The 21,767-nt window shown below is 31.2% G+C and overlaps 1 protein-coding gene across 2 annotated transcripts in view; it reads left to right on the top strand.

The window, feature by feature from the left end:
- Window positions 1-21,767, top strand: part of LOC143239984 (multidrug resistance-associated protein 1-like) — a 178,163-nt gene that overhangs the window by 53,299 nt on the left and 103,097 nt on the right. For both annotated transcript variants that reach the window (XM_076481725.1, XM_076481716.1), the window contains exons 9-14: window positions 5,192-5,366; window positions 5,800-6,054; window positions 10,074-10,139; window positions 13,838-13,975; window positions 19,515-19,661; window positions 21,081-21,165. In XM_076481725.1, coding sequence (XP_076337840.1) covers window positions 5,192-5,366; window positions 5,800-6,054; window positions 10,074-10,139; window positions 13,838-13,975; window positions 19,515-19,661; window positions 21,081-21,165 — 866 coding nt within the window. The remainder of the gene's footprint in view (window positions 1-5,191; window positions 5,367-5,799; window positions 6,055-10,073; window positions 10,140-13,837; window positions 13,976-19,514; window positions 19,662-21,080; window positions 21,166-21,767) is intronic.

The raw sequence follows: 21,767 nt of genomic DNA, 5'->3' as shown, positions 1-21,767 counted from the left end.
TTCTTTATTTTTATTTTCCCTTTTCTTATTTTCATCTTTCAAAGCTCTACTCAAATAAGTGGTTGAGTCTAACAATGCAAAATGCATATTTTTTCTTTATGTTCTTTGGCCTTACGATTTTGGTCAGCAGTGTATATGTTTGTGAGTGTACACAAACACACACACACACATACTCATACATATAATGTTATATTTAAATTAAATGCAATGAATACAATGACATCTGTAATGTGGCACATAAAAAATTTACTGTGCATTTATGGCTCACCCCTCAGTGGTACAATGGTATATCTGTGAACTCATACCATTAGAAATCAGGTTTCGATACTCGTGGTGGGCAGAGCACAAATAGCCCATTAGGTGGCTTTGTGCTTAATTCCAAACAAACAAAATAAAGAAACATTTCTGTCTCTTTATGCTACTATAGCATTTATTCTGTATAAGTGGGTTCTACATCACGTGTGGTTGAGAAAGCTAATGAATTGAGGCTGTTCTAGCTGTCTTTCTTCCTTTGTTATTCTGGAGGATAAAATGTAACAAGAATTCGTTATACCCAGATTTCCCCAAACGTTTTTCAGATCTATAACCTTATGTTTAATTTCTTAAGAATTAAATTTGTAAATAAAGAGCTAATTTCCAGCCAAATTTATATGACAGCTCAATGAGCTCTTCTTCAAGCTGAAATAAATAAGTAATAGAAAACAAAGGCACTCCTTAATGACCTTAAGAATTTTTCAGAGACCAGAATATGTGCCCATTATAACTTATTTGGAAACACACAGCAACATAATTTTTAAACGAATTAATTTCAAACAGGTGAGCAAAACTTCATCTAATACATTGGAAGCCTCTTATATAATCAATGTAACATTAGTGCTAACTTGTCCCATAATCATATCAATAGTATAGCAAAGAAAAATTTTATTCTTTGTCCTGCCACATTAAAAACTGCATTTCCTTACCTTTATTGACACTGTTTAACCCTATTGCCACTGGTATTCTTACTTAATGTCACACAAAGTTTTAGAGTCTTATATCCAAAATTTTATTGAACTACTTTTTGTTTATGCTCTACCAATTAGAAAAACATAAGCTTTAGCTAATATTCCATATTTTAATAGTATATAACTTCAAGCTTTAATTCTACAAGGCAATATTTAAATAAAATCCTTAATTTCCCTAGTGTGACACACATGACACATTTTCTCTTAGCATGTCATCATCCATATTTTATCCACCATACCTTCAAAAAGTACAAAATTAAATGTAAATTACTCTCTATAAACTTATCATTGCTCAGATAAACTAAATTATAGTCTTTAAATTTGTTTAGTTGCAGAACTATCGAATAGAAAATCAGACTCTTCCTACCACACCCACCTGCTGCATCCTCTCTTTCATAATTTGTTAAAAGTTCTTTCTTATGTTTACGTATGTATTACCTATAACCAATAGAACCTCAAGGTTTTCATCTGTCAAATGACATCATGGATGTAAGATACATGTGCAAGTTTTTACAGTGTTGTATTAATGATGTTTATATGTATATTTTTATTTAGTATTTTTCTTTTGTGTGTCTATATAAATGATCAAATGTTCTTTTAATATGAGCATCTTGCATTGATAAGAATTATCCTGACAGGACACCTTACTTCTGCTCATATACATAACTATTCTTATTCAGTGCTGCCTTATATTTGCCAAACATTTTTTGCATGACGCAAGCATATCACTGTCGCACACCCCTTGATTCACGTGGTTTAACTGATTCTTGAATGAAAATTACCATACAACAAACCTTCACCAACAGCAGTACCACATACCCATGTGATTCATGTGGCTCCCTCTATGTTCTCCTCCCTAACTATCACTTATTGTCTGGCAGTGCTTTTGTTTTTCTCTTCAAGACTTGTTATTGTGTTTTTCACAAATCTTTTTATTAGTTCTCTTAACAATTTTACTATTTATCATGCAACAGTGATATTTGTAACTTATTCCAAAGTGGAATTATTTTGCTTCTATGTAATTATATACTTTCTTTCTGCCAACATGGTTATGTTTCGTTACTCATTTTGAAGTACAAATTCTAAGTTACCATTTTGGAGGTTGTATCTTCTATTAGCACATTTACACAGGCTTCAGTGATTTTCCTTGACTGCGAATTTATTGGCAATAAACTAACCTTCAATGGGATTTGACTCAAGTTTAGGGTAACACATAATTTGAAATATGGTCCATCGACTTTGAAATGATAAGGCATTACAGTGTTAGGGTTTTTGAATATATTTACTCTGATTATTATTATTATTAGCTATAGTTATTTGGTTTTGATAACATTAGTTTGATTAGTCAATATTAATAGTTATATTCAAATTTGAAATTAGAGCTTAGTTGTATCCTATGTCCTATAACGTTAGATTAGGATTAATATGGATCTTTGTTATTTTATGGTTACCTGTAATTAATCTTACTGTTATGTCATAAATTAGGTTAACTGTTGTTTTTCTTTACAACATCACATTTCATGCATATGTTATTGTCAATACACACTTAATTTTACAATATAATGTTACTTTCATCTTTGTTATGATTTACACTTCATTTTAACTTTGTGTAGAATCCTCGAGCTGAGGTTTACTCAAACCTCTCTTGATACCACACATATTATTGTTTGTTAAGTTTTTATTTAAAACTTACTGATATACTTTATTCTGCACAGTTTGATTATACTTAACAACTGCCTGTTATTTTCAGTTTACTTGTGGTTTATCTTATGGATAAATCCTGAACTCATTTAGGATGACCCAGATTTTGTCTCTTTTGGGAGAGGGTATTTACATGTTTCACTTTACACAGGTTTTGTTCATATTTGTCTCAGCTTACTGTCAGGTAGATATTCTTGATTCTGTGTATTTGGAATCTCTCTGCCTGTATGGAAGAGGGGGCAGTTTCTGTTAAAGCTATACATTTTATCCCTCACCTAGTTTTCTATCTTTGTCTTACCTATCAACTCTCCTACATGAAATGTCTACCTTACACCTCATTTCTTAGGTGTTCCACTTGTATCTAGGAGATGTTTGTGGGATATCTTCTCCTCCTTCCCTTCATGTGGAGCTGTTTCCCATCTTCAATTCTTTCCCTCTCCATGTGACTTCTTTGCTTCTGGGGAAGGACACTATTCTTGTGCTATATGTTTACCAGTCACTTTGATATGGACTTATGGTCAGCTTTTTTTCTCCACAGTCCAAGTTTTGGGGATACTCTGAGCATTTAGCATCACATGGAGTATCTGGAATGCTTTTTGTGTTTATTCTCAGTCATATCCAAATAGCCTTCTCTTTCCTGTACTTTCTCTGGTTTGCTTCATTACTTTCAAAATTTGTTTCTTTGACTCCATTTCCTGCAGTTTATTTCCCTTACATCACTCCTCTCCTTTTCCCTTCCTCTCTCACTTATTGGATTTTGCTTGTGATTTGATTGGCCTTTTATTCCTTGTATCATTCTTTCTATAATAAATTCCTGGTGCCTTCATTCTGTTCAGGAACCTTACCTTTTACCTGCACCTTAACTCCATCAACTGTCTGAGGTAATTCATCTCTTGAGCACTGAGACTGCACCACATATTTTCATCACTCCTTATTTATTTTGGGTAACTGTTTCTCCCTCATTGTGGTACCATCTTCCACCTGTTGCCAGCCTTCACTCTTTGGTAAGACTCTAACTGGATAAATTTTCTTTTGTTATGTATATTATTTTTAGAAGCCTATTCTGGGGTGAGTGGTGCCTGTTCAGGTATAATTAAATTATACAAAATTATATAATTACAGAATTGTGCAAAATCACGCTTTTAGGCCATGTTGACTTAACTTTCATAATTTCCATCGTCACAAAACATACAATTGGATTTAAGAGCTGAACCAGTTACCATGTGTCCTCACATATGTAGTGTGCTGACATAAATGCAGTTCACCTCTTCAGTTGGGATTCTTCATCTTACTCCTGCATGGAGTGGTTCCCAGCTATTGAGTTTTGAAGTTAGAGCTAAACCAATCAACATAAGTTACACATGTTTAAGGTGTCCCTGGTCCCTCACTCAGTTTGCTTCAAGTGCACTATCTGAGTGTTATGGATTATTATGAGTGCACTTGCTGGTTGTTCTATTTCTACCTCTTGCAATATCCCTTTTTGTCTTTATTCCAAGAGTGTTACTGCATTTGAGGTGGTTTAAGTCTGTTTAATTTGAGGGGATATATATTTCACTCTTCTCACTTGTGCTCTGTTCACACATCAGTAGTGGAATTTCTCATTCCAGTCAGCTGACCTTTATGTATACATGGTATGATTCTGTTTCCAACCCCCACATGGATGTTGGTTCCCAGTGTTTGAGTTTTGGATGCAGTTGACCTGTAATATATGGTCCTTACATCCTTGTCACTCTGTGCCTTGGAACACATCCTGTTCATCATGGAGATTGAAATTATAGTATATTGTTGTTAGGATCACTGTCTAACAGTTTTTCTCATGTGAAAGGCATGTGCTCCTCACAATTTTCTGTCTGGATCTGTCACACCTCTTCCACATTGGGGTTCTTCTTATTATGGTGTCCGTGAGGCACATTCAAAAGATACTTCTGCTTTTTTCCATTGCACCATTCCTTTCCCCTGCTCACAATGGGATTCTAGCTATATTTGTATGAGAGCTGAAGTAAAGTACCTTTCCAGAAATTATTACTTTTCTACACTGAAAATGTATTTCTAGTAGGTATTTCTGTTTACAGTTTTCACCCTTCCTTACCACTGTTAACCAGCCCCTACATTTCTGCCAAAACTCAAAGTGATATTTAGGTAGAATAACGTAGAAGGAGTCATATGAATCACATAGGTGTGTGGCACTACTATTGATGAAGGTTTGGTGTATGGTAATTTGCATGCAAGAATCAGTTAAACTGTGTGAATCTAGAGGTACACAGGAGTCAAAGACTTGTAACATGTGAACAATTTCGCAAATAGATGGCAGCAGTGAATAAGAAGAGCTATGTATGCGAGTGGAAGTAAAGACCTGTGGAAAATACATATTCAGTATAGGAAAATTATAACTTTTCTTGAATTTAAACGTGAAATACCCTTACAACATAAATGTATGGGATTAATATGTCTTGACATAATCTCATATGAGATTTTATTATTTTTAGCTTCTTGATTGATTTTGTATCCAGTGATGAGCCAATGTGGAGAGGTTTACTTTATGGCCTTTTGCTTTTTGTCAATACTGTTCTTGCAAATTTAATGTTCATGCATTTTGTTTATTTTGTCTACATTGTTGCTTTGCAAGTAAAATCTGCTTTGATAGCTGGGATCTATCGAAAGGTAAGCATTTTTATTCTTTTCAGATGGTTTTTAACTGGTGTATATTAAAAAGTATATACCACTATATGTAAATTTTTTTTAGTTAAATACTATTTTAAGCATGCATCTAGAATTAAATCTAATTGGAACTGTAAATTTTCTTATTTTATTTTCAAATAAAATTTTCTATATGTTTATTATTTGGCTTTTAGTAATTACTTAAATTCTGTTACAAATTTAGAATTTATAGTTAGGATATGAATAAAAAGTATTCTATAACTTTTATTATATTGCCTTCCAGAATTTTTATGAATGTTATAATCATCATAACATTTAAAACTAACTGATTTTTTTTTGGCATGATGTACTACATTGCTAATTCTGGTTTATATATATATATATGTAGTTGAATAACTCATTTAATTATACTAATAATAAAGATTGTTCTCATCAGGCACTGCACATGTCTAGTGACACTCGTCGCCGGTATACAGTTGGAGAGCTTGTTAATTTTATGGCTGTTGATGCTGAAAAAGTTTTCAATGTTGCTCTTTTTTTCACCTTAATCTGGGGTGCCCCTATAAGAATAACTCTTGCTATGATCCTTTTGTGGCAGTACATTGGACCAGCCTGCCTTGCTGGAGTGGCCACGCTCCTTATAATTCTTCCATTATCAGTAATATTATCACAGAAAACACAAGCTATTCAGGTTTGTAAGGTTAATATTTTTATTTATTTTTTTGTATAATTTTCAAAAATAAATGTTTATTAATTTCAGTCCTTTATTATATCAGTTAGACAAAACCCATTTAGATATGAATGAAAGCAAAGATTCTCTCGTAACTGAATTATTACAGATATATTATAATACACATGCTTCATATAAAGAAACTAAAAATACTTGAACTACCATAATCTAAATATATAGTTTTCTTGTTGTTTTTGTAATATACTGGGCCTTTTCATATTTATTTGTCCTGAACAAATAATGAAATATTACAAAATTTTCATCACACTTTAGTAGATCTGTTTATCTAGGTATTATTTAAATACTTTTTATTGCTTATAATTTTGTTATTAAAACTTATTCAGTAAATTTATTTGTTTTGTTGTTGAGTGTAAAACTACACTGTGGGCTATTTGTACTGTGCTTACCATAAGTAATAAACCCTAAGAGTTATTACTTAGTCGACAGGCATCTAGTAATGTAATTAATTAGGTGATATGTCTACCATATACTGTTGTTTGAAAATATTCAAGTACATGTACTTTTTTGCATCAGAAGGTACCACAGCACATTTAATCAGCTGAATCAGTAGTTTTTAGAATCACAGAACAGAAGTTCCTATCTCCAATAGTCTAGGGGAGGGCACTCCTTCCTTCATTTGTGAACCAGAAAGGTTGGTACTGAGTACTTGGAATAACTGTAATATGTCCCAAATGCAGTTTAGGCTGTAAATAAATCAAATCCGATTTGCTTCGATTTAAATCTGTCTATTAATTCTCTTTTCTCCTCAAAAATGCTTGTAACTTGTAAGGAGTTCCTGATTATAAATTTCCCCATGGACCACTGGTGAATATTGCATATTATTGTTTACTTGTCTTTAAAAAATGTGCATATACATATATAATTAGCAAAAATTAACTGTACAGAGCCCATAAGGTTCACAAAGTCTGTTATCAAGGACTGTAATAAAATATCAGATAAAAACATTGGTTTCTTATTGGTAAATTTATTCATATCATTAAAACTTCCAACATCCCTAAGTAGCTTACTCAGATCAATAAACTTTTACATCTATCAGGTCCTATGATGCCAAACTGAACTTACTCTAATATTAAATTAATATGGAGTACATTCTTATATTATAGTTTGAAAATGTATAATAATTCATTTAAACATACAAAGCATTTGAAACTATAAAAGTATAATAAAGTAAAAAACATTGCATTTGACTGAATGAAACAATAACTTTTTGCAGTTGTCTGACTTTAGGCCAGAGTTCAGTAACACTAGATTTTGAATTTGACATATCTTCCATATCTTTACATAATTTTACACAAACTTTAGTAATCTTAAGTTTAATGAAGCTTAGATTTCTGATAAGAAAAGATCTACTTTTCAACCAAATTAACATTTCAAATAAAAGAAGATGAGTATTATATAATATCAAAATATATGTTAGATGTTATATATAATCTAGTATTTCATGGAGCAACTGTGTTTTTACAGTTATGTCTCTTATCATTCAGATTGATTTCTGCACCATATTTGCTATAAAAAGAGGCATTCCCTATTCTGCTTTAATGAGTATTATAAACTCAGTTTATTTGAAATATAACTTCTGAGTATTAACTGTATATCACACTGTGTTGTTTAAAAATACCTATTATATTTGTGTATTAATTTAATGTTCTATATGTTTGCATATTTATAAAAAAAACTAGTTTTGCAACTCGTGTATTTTGCTTTATATATGAAAGTGCTCTTGTTAAACTGGCAAAATCTCATTAAAAGTCTTATGCTTTACATTTCCAGCTGAAAAAATGGAAAATGTTTGAATTTACCAGTATAGTTTATAAAGTAAGATTAGTTAATAAACATTTATTATAATACAAAAATACTTTAAAATGTCCAATGGAACTCATTTACAATATGATCAGTTTTCATCATTAAAATTGGCTTAATCTGTTGATAGTAATGTAATACTCCTTTCTTGGCATCCCTCCACCCACATAAGTATAAAATAAAAACCCACCAAGGGATATAAACTTGAACTTCACAATGCAGTTCACCATTCATTTCCTTTTTCCTCCAAATATTTCACACTCCTTTATGGATTTATGCCTATACTCCTGAAGTCATTTGCCTTAAATTATTAACTTCATTTAAGTTCAGACTATGCTTACGTGATAGAAAAGGTTTTGTAGTCTGTTGATGAGTGACTGGTTTGTAATGGTAAGCATGCATCACAGAAGAACCAGTTATTGTTTTAATTGGAATATACAATTTTAAGCTCTTTAAAACCTAATGTTAATATATATGATCAAAAAGTCTACTAAATCCAAAATCCACTGTGCTAAAAAAATTAATGATTCTTTGATGTTATTCTTTATTATTGGATTGACAACCCAAAATTAATCTCACTTAGTCCATATTCACTTTGAAACTTAGATTAAAATGTAACCAAACATCTTTCTTTAAAATATATCACACAACTTTAACAAGTTCAGTGCTGCAAGTCAGTGAGTGTCATCTCAGAATCTAGTTGTAGACCTATTTTCAAATTATGCCAGTAGTTATATGTAAAGGAGCATGCATGAATATCTTGAAGTATTGTAACATTCTCGAAGATGTAACGTTGCCTGTATTAATGGAAATCTAGTGGCATTGACCAGAAGATTTCAGTATGGTAACGTATCTTGCCATATCACGCATTGTGTCCAATTATAATTTAGACAAAGCACATTCAGAATTTTAACCCAAACCTCTAACCTAAATCCAATAAAAGTGCCTTGGGTCATTTTAAAATATTACCTGAGAAACACCTCAATTGCATTGCACTGGTAGATGAGTTTCAAGAAGAGTAGTAGCTAATCTAGTCTTCTACTTTTGTGCCAAGGTTGGTAGCAAGTATTAACAAAATTTAACGGTGGATGAACTCCGTGTTCAAATTTATCCCCCAGTGACAAAACATGGTAACTCATCTCAAGATGTGACATTACAATAAGTTTAATGAATAATATTATTAACTGAATTATTAAACAACACTCGCTGATTTAAAGTTGGGTCTCATTAATTTTGAAGAAAACAAACCAGATAGTAAAATGAGAAAGGACTGTTTATCATTACTTTATTATAGTTTCTGAATTTTAATTTTTCCAAAGGGAACTAAATTACCTCATATAGTTTTATCATATCGTACTGTGTCACTCAGATATAGGTAGTCCCCCACTGATACAGTGGTAACTCTATGAATCTAAAAAGATAAAATCAGTTGTTTGATTCCCCTCAATGCACACATCAGATAGCCCAATGTGGCTTTGATATAAGAAAACACACAAACACATATGGATATTGTGTCTACTATGTTATTTTCGTTTTAGTTAGAAAATTAAACAAGAAATTATAATGAAAGGTTTCAAGCTTATTTACATTATTTCTTAAATTAAAATTACCAAATCACTTTGAGCTAGTTACCTACATATAGCTATTATACAACATTCATTTAATATAGTTCAGTCCACTCTAAGCAGTTTATATAATAACATGTTTTTATCGATGAAATTATGTCAAAACTTGAATTTGAAAATGAGATAATTCAAAAGATATAGTTTGAGTTATTGCTTGATATTGAAAAGTTTTGAAACATTGTGTTATTCTCTAATGGATTAGATTTTTATTCCTCTGGTCCTTTTTATTAATTTATGTGATATTTATTGAAATAAACCACATTGAAATTATGTTGTATTGCTTTTTGATGTGATAAAATGTGTATCTTAGTTGTTTGAAAGTTTTTATTTGGATTTCTAATGTTATATTAAATTATTTGTTTGACCCTGGTTGTGTTTAATCTGTTATACAATGAGGCAGTGCAAAATTTATTGTATCACTATTATTATGGTTATAAAATTATTTTACAAATATACGTCTGTTCCAGAAAGTCAACATCGTTTGATTTTATATTTCAGGATATAAGCTTTTAGAGTTTGTTTTCTATTTTTCAGGAAAAACAGATGTGTTTGAAAGATTCAAGATTGAAATTTATAAATGAAATACTCTCTGGAATTAAGGTATAACTGAATTAGGCTTATATAAAATTTGTTCTTTTCTTAACAATGATTATCTTACTAATAGAGTTTTCAGGTTAAAATTTAAATAAGTAGTATATATACACACACATGTTTGTAAGAGATGCATGCAGTTGTTTATTTTCAAATGTACTAGAAAAGAATCTATCTCAGCAACATCTTGTTACTTTGAATTAAATTTTTTAAAAGGTTTTTCAGATAAGTTGGCAAAAATACATTCATTGTAAAAAATGTACAGATAAAATTAGAGTTACTAGACTATAAACTTTAGTGTGAGAAAAGTTAAATGTATGTATTTACAGAAGTAAGACTCACCAGCATTGATGGTACATCTTTTCTCCTATTTAATCTCTACTTTGTATCACATCTGAAGAAAAAAGGATAAATAAGAACTTGAAAACTTTTGAGGTTTTAAATATTAAAACCAGATATGAGTTTAAATCTTTTCACCATGCAATTAATTTTCAGTCAGATTTCAAAAAATATCTATTATTTACCAAAAAAATAAAACTATGTATTTAACCCTTTGTATTACTTTTTTCAATATTGAAAGAAGCTACATTTTCTTTATTTGACAGTAATATTCTTTTAAAACCATATTCGATAGTGAAAAATAATGATTTAAACAAACAATTGTGAAAAATTGTAAGAGGCTAAAATCATTACAAAATATAAAATAAATTATTTGGATAACAATATCCAAGGTAAAAAGAAGCTGTTTTTTATATAGGTTCTATATGTGTTCTTGCAAAGTTGGTAGTTTTGTAATAAAGCATATAAAGATCCAAATTTTATGGTGTGGAATGTTCATTATACAAGGTTTGGTGACTGTTTAAACTACAGGTTGGATATTTCCATATGTCCCAGCAGAAGGAAACTTTTGATAGCTATGGGGAAATCTGAATTTTGTAGTCAGTAGGTATAAATGATTATTTGAATATATCTAAATTAGGTAGCAAAAACGTTAAATAACATCACACATCTAAAACTACCATTAACCTTTATACAGTCAGATGTAGGAAGTTAGATGATCCTAATAATACAGAAAAGCATAGAAAGAGAGAACAAATCACTAAATTTACTACACCTAAATAACTGGTGATTATAAGTAAGTTTTGCCATATTTAGTAATCCAGACCCCAAAACAGCCACTTACCACATATTTATGTGAAAAATCTAATAAACCCTAAAATGTTTAAATAAATAAATTATCCATAGAAGAAAAATTATAAGTAGATTTTATGCTGAAAGTTCAAAAAATGTCTCAATTTTCCTTGCATTCTCCTTACGTTTCTAATGTGAGATATAAGTTCTTTAAATTATCTTAAATATTTGTGCCTACAATCTAACATTCATGTGCTAATTACCAAAGTTAATCTTAATTGACACAAAGTAGCTGCCAAAACTGACATGGTGTTAATTTTATCTTATATTATCAATACATGCATTTTCGGTATCAAGAATGATTACTTAAGACCAATCATACAACTGAATACTCGTTTTAACAATGTATTGATCATAATATAAAATGGTTATATTATTTTTTGGGATATAATTACTTTTTTATTACTTTAAAAGCAGCAATTATTAAATCTAGATATTTTAGGTTTTTTATGCTGTTAAAATATACAAATATTTGATTATTATGAATTTGTTTTGGAATTTTGCACAAAACTACTCGAGGGCTATCTGTGCTAGCCGTCCCTAATTTAGCAGTGTAAGACTAGAGGGAAGGCAGCTAGTCATCACCACCCACCGCCAACTCTTGGGCTACTCTTTTACCAACGAATAGTGGGATTGACCGTCACATTATAACGCCCCCACTGCTGAAAGGGCGAGCATGTTTGGCGCGACGCGGACGCGAACCCACGACCCTCAAATTACGAGTCGCATGCCTTAATGCGCTTGGCCATGCCGACCGATTATTATGATGGCTGGTTGCCATTTTCAAGAGGTAAGTTTTATGTATAATTTTCAGAAGTTACATTGTAATCAAATAATTTATACAGGGTGTCCAAAAATGAATATACCAAAAATAAAATTGAATAGCTTTATTATTATTTGAGGTAACAACAAAACGGAATATAAATATAAGGAGTTAGGTTGTAACTTTTGTTTTGTTGTATTAATTATTATTTCTTACTCGTTTTTTTGATGAATGAACTGTTACTGGAAATTTGTATTTACATCTGCTACAAGACTTCTTTATTCCCAACTCCTAAACATTTTTAGCTTGTTACAAAAAGCTGTATTCCAACATGATGGAGCACCACCCTCTTTTCTTGAATTGTTAATATGTATTTAAATCAAACTTTTTCTAGAACATTTGATTGGTAAGGGAGGACCTATCAAATGCTCTACTTGAACATCCAATTTAATCCCTTTAGATTTTCATCTCTGAGGCTTTTTGAAAAAGTCTACATTAGCAAAAGAAAAAGACCTTTAAGATCTGAAATATCAGATTTGTGATACTATTTTACCCTTCCCTATTGCTGTTTTGAAAAATGTTTTCTCGGAATTTAAATGCAGAATTAGTTTAATTATAATGAATGATGGAAGACATAGAAATCCTTTAATTATTAAAACTGAAACTTTCAAGCCTACTACTTGTTTTTATATTCAATTTTTATTGTTATCTCAAATAATAATAAAATTCTTCCACGTTATTTTTGGTATATTGATTTCCAGACAACTTGTAAGTTATTTTCTTCACTTACTTTTCCATTTCATTAAGAGCAACTACTTTCTCATGAGTAGCTGAAAATGGCGAATGGTAATTTAAGATATTTGAACGAACATAAGCCTAGATACCCATTAGCTTCTAATGCTTAAGGAAAATATTTTTAGCTTTATTTCACTTCAATTTTTATCTTACTTGTGAGGTTTGCAAATAGATGTGAATTCTGATAATGGTGTGCACTGATCCCAAACCACTGCTGTGTGGATTCATTTTTATACGTACCTCTTTTAATAGAGTACATTGTAGTTTGCTGCAATTTATTTTGTCTGTATCTTATGTGCAGTCCTTTTCAGCTTATACATTGAGGTTTTAATTGTATATACCTATGTGTTTTTAATTATCCTAAGACATTGAAAGTGATATAAAGAAGATATAATAGTTGTGTCAAAAAGTAAATATGCATGTTTATTGTATATATATTCAGTTCTCAAATATGACATAAAAATATTTAATATGTACTGTGCAACATGTTCTTTGTAATACACCTGTTTTTGAGGTATTGTTTGTACCAATAAAAACTTTGAAAAGAAAAAGCCAACCATAGTTGAGTAAAAATGATTTTATTCTTTACACTATTTTTAAGGCCAATTTTTCAGACTAATCAAATGGTTCTGAGTTTGAGAATGCATAACAAAACAATTTAGATAAAACATTTAAATGAATTTGCCTTTTACATCTCACAGTGTTCTTTACTTGTTATAAAAAAATAATAATTTTAGCTTGAAAAATAATATTACTGAATTACTACATTACCATATATACATATCTCCAAGAATTACATTGTTTGTTCTAGCCTCATTTGTCATAGCTTTCTTAAAGTACACAATGTGAGTATGTTTTGACATTATTATACCTTCAATTCAAGAAATATTGTTACTATTTGAGTAACATATTACAGTAAAGTTTTATGCATTTGACATATTATTTACTTTTATTGTAGGTATTAAAACTTTATGCATGGGAAACTCCATTCATGAAGCACATCTTTAATATACGAAATAGGGAGGTGAAACTTATCAAAATATTCTTATATTTGAATGCTGTAATAGGTTTCCTTTGGAACTGCGCACCATTCATGGTAAGGCTTTCCAAAAGTGTATTATAACTTGTTTGTGATATAAGCTGTAAAATTTAGAACACAGCTAATATATTACTTGACAATGATAAAGTGATAGTATGGCCTTAATTTTCAGATTGATAGATTTGTTGTGTATTACTAGAATGAAATAAATCTGTGTCTGTGTGTATATACATATGCATACCACATTTGTAAAGCAATTATTTCAGCTAATACCTGAAAATATGTGCATGGACTTTTCAATAGAAAATTTGGATTTCACATTTTTACTTCATATACTGTACATGTGCATATTACTCTGTGTGACACCTTTTTACATATCAGACATTTCTTAGACAGTTGGTAAAAATTTAAACTCTTCCTGCATTTGTTTATGAATTGTTTGTGCAAATGAATTAGTTTCTAAATGTATTCTTTTCTGAGATTTTAATTTTATATTATCTAAAATTCAAATATTTTCATAAACTTAATAGTGAGTATATATCATTGGGTTGTAACTGTAGTTTTCTTCACAAGAAAATTATTTATGTTTATCTTCTATGATATTTTTTTAAGTGTACTAGAAACTGCTACAGAATATAAAGGTATTTTTCTAGTTTATAAATGCATGCACAGTCTTATTAGATTATAGCTTTAATATTTATTTAAACTGTTATATGCATAATAGTCATCAGGTGATGACTAATAAAGAGACACTTTCCCTCGAGGTGGATTCCTTTACATGGTGAGGCGAACTCTCAAAGAAGGTTCTATACTTTCACTTTACCCCCTCTAGGAACTGAACATTCCCCCACATGTTTGCTATGCATGGTGACCTCTAAAGGAGAGGAAAGAATCTTGGTTGTTGAGGACCACTTTTGCCTTGAATTCCTGTAGACAGGTGGCCAACCGAGGGTTATTCAGCTTGTCCTGTAGGGCTAGTATCAACTGAGTTCCAGTGTTGGACGTTCTCAACAGGTGTTGTGAGAAATCTGTATGATGCTGGTGTTTGGGTGTGGTGCTCATAAAACCCTGGCATTGCTGCAGTGTCTTTGTGATGCATTATAGTGCATCTCCTAGAAGAGTGCTGTGGTAGGTGGTATCAGTGAGTGCCAAATTTTTCTCCTTTCATAATAGATTCCTTAAATCCAAACAAAAATAAATAATAAAAAACTGATCATTGGTGAATAACCATGTCTTGAAGTCTCTGAACAGCAGTCTCCACCTCATTCTACACCTGTGCCTTATTTTCTCGTACTGCATTCTTTTTATGACAAACTTTCAGGGCAAATGTATCCATTTTTTATTCAGAATGAATTATTAGGCCTTCTTGGCTCATCTAAGTCAGTCAAGAAACTATGTTCGTAGTATGTCATGGTGAATTCCTCTTCAATTCAGTGACCATTGGGGATATACATATTGAGGTTACTCCCCATGCCACTTTGAATTCCTCATGAGGTGTTATTATTGAGAGGGATTGGAAGAACATCCACAAGCCACAGACTATTGCTGGTTTTTCTGACCAAGGAGATTCTGCAGTGAGGCATAATTCCATTCATAAGGACAGAATTATGCTGCCTACTAATGATTTAATTTGGACATTTGCATCACCACTATCTAACTCGGTCATATGAATTGTAAGGTATGGCCATATATTCCCAACCCTCTCAGATACTTCCAGTGTCAGCAGTTTGGATCATTTAAAGGCATCTTGTTGAGGTTCTGTGATGTGTACTCTTTGTGGTGGCATCTACAAGTGCAAACTAGACCCTCACTGTGTTAACTGTAGTAGCTTTCACCCCTCCTACTTTCGTTCTTGCCCTAGGTTAGTGGAGAAGAAAGGAACTGAACATTCCCCCACATGTTTGCTATGCATGGTGACCTCTAAAGGAGAGGAAAGAATCTTGATAGTTGATTATGTTTGAAAATGGTTAACAACATTTCTTACCCTTTGGACATATGATGCTGCACTACACTGCACTGTTACAGTGGGAGTGCAGACATATCTTTCTGCGCCACCAACAGTGTCATTCAAAAAACATCTGTAAGAGTCTTTTGCCCTCTATGAATAAGCCAGATGACAAATCAACATCTACTCCTTTATGTGTCCCCAACATTCCTTCCAGTGACTGCCAGGGTCCACTTCCTTTGGTCCTGCTTACAAAGACCTGCCTACTTAACCCAGGGCAGGACGAATGGAGGTTGACAGACCTCATTCTAATAAAGAAAAATGGTGTGGTTGTAAGCCAAGATCTCTGCATCCAGTTCTATTCTTCCTAAGTAAGAATGGCCACTATTGACTTTTTCTTCTTCAGTTTTTTTTCCTTTACCAGGAGTTCCCATTCTTTACACATGTTGTCCCCCTTAAATCATCTTTATTTGTTGCCTAGACCCATGCAGTTCCATTCTCATTCATGTATTCTTTTATCCTATCTCTCCAATGCCTTGTTGTCCTTTTTTGTCTTCTCTTGCTAGATACTGGCATTTCTAATACTTTCTTTAGTGCTTGTTATTCTCTTCACATGATCAAACCACCTCAGCCACACTTGTCCTGTCTTTTCCTCTATTCCACAAACAGCTGCCAGTTCCTTATATATTCTCATCTCTTTCAGTGACACACCCAGCAAACACTTCAGCAGCTTCATCTCTATTCTTATCAACAAGTCTTAACAGTCCAGGTCTCAGCTCCATTGAAGAGCACTTGTCTAATCTAATCATGCTCTTAAACACTTTGGCTTTCAGTATCCTTTGCTAATTCTTTACTCTTCATCCAACCTGCTTGGATCCTACCTCTGTTTTTCATTTCATCACTTTGGATTGTATGTTTTAACTACCTAAAGTCTTCTAGTGGCTTCCAATTAATTCTCTGATCATAAGCTTCTTCCTACCTCTTCCATTCATCACGAATAACGTTTTTAATGGTATTCTCTTTCAAGCCTGTTCTTCACCTCTTTAACTTGCATTTGTAACTCTAACTCACATTTAATTGTTTGTATAAGGTCATCAGTTTTGTTTTGAATTTTGCACAAAGCTACATGTGGGCTATCTGCACTAGCCATCCATAAATTAGCAGTGTGAGATTAGAGGGAATGCAGCTAGTCATCACCACCTACCATCAACTCTTGGGCTACTCTTTTACCAATGAATAGTGGGATTGACCGTGACATAATAACGACCCACGGTACGACGGTGATTCGAACCCGTGACTCTCAGATTACGAGTCAAATGCCTTAACCCACCTGGCCATGCTGGGCCAAGGCACTCCTTCTCAAGACATTTATTACAGTGACAAATAACTGAAGGTTGATAGGTGAACATTGATGCAACCTGTCATTCTCTTCAAATGTGATTCTCTTGTCTGTTTCTTCCTCATATACTGTTTTAACAACTGTTGTTGCTCCTTCATAAGTGACTCTGTTGGATATACATGACTGTTCAGTTTAAGAGTTATTATTTAATGATTATTCAGTTGTCATAGCAAGAGGTTTTTAAAAGTTAATTATTTTAAAAGCAATAGATATGACAAGTTTTGTTATATATCTGTATGAGTTACACATTGTGTAGGTAGCTTAATTGTTGTACTCGGCTTTTGTGATGTTGTTGATGTCATCTTATTCGAAGCTTCCAAGTTTTTGTTCTTATGTTTCATATTACTCTTACTAGAGGGCTATATATTTTTAGATTTCTCTATCATTTGTTGTAAGTACATGCAGATGCAAAAAGCAATTTAGTAAAGTTAGACTGCATGGTGGCCAGTTTAGTCATAACAAGTGATTTCTGAATTGAGTATCACAATATGCACTGTAGTAACAGAAATAAAAAAGAATTTATAATTGACCCTATCTGAGTGAACTTGGATGGAAAATATAGAACTATTTGTATACAACAGATATAGCAAACAGTGATATTGGTAAGTTTCACAGCTTGTATTGTAACACCAGAGATAGAAAAGATTTCAAAACATCGTCCTCTACACTTGTATCTCCACAACAGGCAGTTGTGTTCCCTCTACAAAGTTTCACCATGAATTTCTGCCTAAACAATCTATCAAGAATACATTCTTGAATAGTTGTTCTTCTTATTCTGCCATTCTTTGAAGGCTTATTTCTTTTCCTTTATGATTTATTACCCAACCTTTCTGCTTCACTAATATGCTTTCTTCTTTTTTAGATGTCCCTTTTTTTTCCTGCTTCTTGAATCAGGCATTTCCTTGATACTTTAAAGTAACTCTCTATAATTTCATCAGTCTTTTGTACCTCCAGTATCACCACCTCTCTGAATTTCTTGGTTTTTCTAGCTTCCACACTTTAATTTTCTCAATTCCTTTCTTTTTTTCTTGTTCCTGTTATTTTCTGTCTCTTAGTATCACCTTTGTTTTTTTGTACTGTTAATTATGGCTGTACAAGTTAATTTTGATAAACAGTATTTTTTAGTCAAAGTTTTGATAAAGGGTTCTGGCAAAGTCTATAAAAGTGGAATACGGAAAAATGAAGTCCAGATAAAGATATCTATAATAGTCCATATGAATATTGAACCTGTGTTTACCTAAGTCTTGTTAGAGACCAACCAAAATCAGAATACATACTTTTGTTTTCAAGCTACATAGAAACATTTTATAATGAATAAATTTTGTATTAGAACAACTAATTGTGTTAACAAAGATCTTTAGTATAACATGTAAGTTTAACAAGTTGCTCATGTCAGAATTAGTTTCTTTCCTTCTCATTTAACATTCCACATAATTTTTCCCAGGTAGTCAGAACAAATCTAGCCAGTTTGCCACAATTTTTAATCTGAATTTTTCAGTAACACAATTTTACTACAGCTCTGTTTATGGTGTACTGTAAAATAGAGAAAAAACATCTGTTCAAACTAGTTTTTACAAATCTTAGTCACAATTTTAAGTTTAGTTGTTGTTTTTATCCTATACAAATGATACTTGTTTTATGATGGAACCTCTCTAACTATCATGTAAACCCCATTTTTGTGTTTATGTATTTCATTTATTTGCCATAATTCACTATGTTACCAATCATAGCCAATCCAGATTGTTATATAAGATGATAAAACTTATTCCATTAAAAGAATTGTTTTAAGCTTAAAATTGACACTTTTTAATATAAAATTTCTTTCATACCCTGTCATTAAATTAATGAAATACTTCTATACGTATTTTAATTTCTGTTCTTTTGCACCATGGGTAAAATTGTTAGATCCATTGTGTAAAAGAAAGAAAAAAACCTTCTAACATACATTTAGAATTATTAAACAGTTGCTCTGCTATATAATATGAAAGAATACATTAGCTGCAATGCAATATTATTCATGTACCTAAACTAATTTAAGCTACTATAAGGTGAATTAAAAAGCACTCAAAATCTCCACAATGATATATTTATTTTTGCTTATTTGGTTTACTGAAACCAAGTGAATGAATCTTCACTTTGAGAAGTGTGATGAAACAAATAAATTTATAAATCTATTTTTATCCAATCAATTTTCATACGTGTATTGTTTTGGTTTATACATTTATGCAAGTTAAAATCACGTCAATTTTCAGATTGCACTAGCAAGTTTTGTAACTTATGTGCTGATGGATGAAGCAAACATACTGGATGCCAGCACTGCATTTGTGTCCTTGACCCTCTTAAACATGATAAGATTTACATTGATCCTTCTACCTGAATTGATCTCCAGTATTGTCCAGGTAATAACTTACAGAATATAGTCAATTTCAGAACGTTTTCTTACAGACTTTAGAATGACAATATGCTACAAAATAAGAAAGAACATATTTTAATTATCTTTAGTTTTTAATCTGGATGTTTACTGCTAAGTTTTTAGCTGTGACTGTTATTGTGTTTCAGTAAATACAGTTTCTAATGTTTCATGTTACAGTTGCTAACATGATAGTCAACTCTGTGATGATAAACTCTAGGAAAATATTTTAAGTATACAAAATAGAATATTAGTTACAATTACAGAATTAATTTTTTTTATATTGTTTCTATTTTGTTTTGCTGTACTCACACTTGTCTTAATGGTTATGTTATACTAAGATCCCAAGTTCATGATTGTTAGCTGCAAGATGGATAAGAATGTTATTTCAAAATACTTTTTATGATAATTTTTGTTTTTGAAACTTTTCTGCATATTTACTTGTTAAAATTTATTCATAACTTAAATTGTAGTTGAATATTTTATAAAGTTTATAAAATTTTATAAAGGTATCTCACCCATTTTCATTTTCCTTATGATAACTGATTTGAATTTGTTTATTTAGTATCATAAATTTAAAAGTTCAGAATGTCTTCCTTTTTACATTTCTACATGTTTCTTGAGGATGTATAAAGCATTGCAAACACTGTGAAAAATGGATCACTGTTTTTTATGATTAGGTATCCAAAACCTATAAAGTCCCTAGTCCTTCTCTCTTCTTTCACTTGTTGTTGACTATGTAGTAAGGTTAACAGATAACCTAATATATTTTCAAACTGTTATTTTGCCTTAATACTTAAAGGAAGCTTAATAAACAAAAAAACAGCTAAATTTTCAGTGTTTTTTATCTATTAATCTTTCAATTTATTTTTTAAGTATACTCCATGACCATTTTGGAAACATATATCAGATATTGAATTATTTGATTGTTTAAAGAACATTACTAACCTTATAGTCTTGAATTTTCAACTAAAAGTTTGAGTATTTTAGGTGGGTGATTATTTGTAATGATCAATTAAGAAATGACATTGTAACTGTTTTAATGATTTTTGTGATATTTATTTTAAAGCAATTTGTTTAGTATAAATATAAGTGTTTACAATGTATGAAGATATGGTGGTACTAGTTATGATGCTGAACATAATATATTACCATAAACACAAATTTATAAAAACTGGTACACCTATTTACACCTATAACATGAACTAAAATGTTTATTGTTGTGTTTAATGTTTCCTATCTAGATGAATGAACCTTGTGACTGAATAATATCTTGTGATTTTGTCTTTGAAGGCAAAATATATTTTAAACTTGAGAATTTTGTAACAAGTCTCTCATAGTGTTAGGAAACTTCTGTTTGCTGTCTTGTTGAATAGTTGTGATAGACTAATAATCAGTCTTATTGCAGACTAGAGTATCTCTAATCAGACTGAACAGATTTCTAGTATCAGAAGAAGCAGATCCTTTCTGTGTGGGTGAATTAGATGGAGAAGGTAAATTTAATACATAATTATCATAAATTACAAAGCATATAGGGTTAATACAATAAATAAAATATTGTATCCTTAATGGATTATTTTAATTCTCTCAGAATCATATATCTTCCACACAAAAAATAATGGAAATTTATCACACTTAAGTTGTCATCTCTGCTTTAATAATTGAAAAATTTTGAAGTAAAACTTGAAGAAATTATGATTAGCATAATGTTGTCTTTCAACTGTTTCTTCAAACTTTTAACATGATTAGTATACCAGTAACTGCTGTAAACTAACTCATAAATATACATTACTGTGCAAAGGTATTAGGACAAGAGAATAATTTATTTTTTCCATTTTATGGGACTAATTGTTCCATATATTACAGAATATAAATTTTAACGCTATGATAAGACTTCCAGATCCCTGTTCAAAGTTGAATGAGCCAAAGTGATAGTACTTATTCTTAAAATTCCCATATACTTGTAACAATGGAATGATATAAAAGTTTTTGAATAAACATACAGATCAAATTTAGGGTATGAAATAACTGTCATGGTATGCCATGTAGTGTCTTAACTATATAGAAAGAAGTTATCATATGATACCAGTATATA

This window comes from Tachypleus tridentatus, chromosome 2 (assembly GCF_004210375.1).
Source record: "Tachypleus tridentatus isolate NWPU-2018 chromosome 2, ASM421037v1, whole genome shotgun sequence".
Classification (NCBI taxonomy): domain Eukaryota; kingdom Metazoa; phylum Arthropoda; class Merostomata; order Xiphosura; family Limulidae; genus Tachypleus; species Tachypleus tridentatus.
The sequence above is the reverse complement of the archived record's forward strand: the minus strand, read 5'-3'. Positions and strand labels throughout refer to the sequence as shown.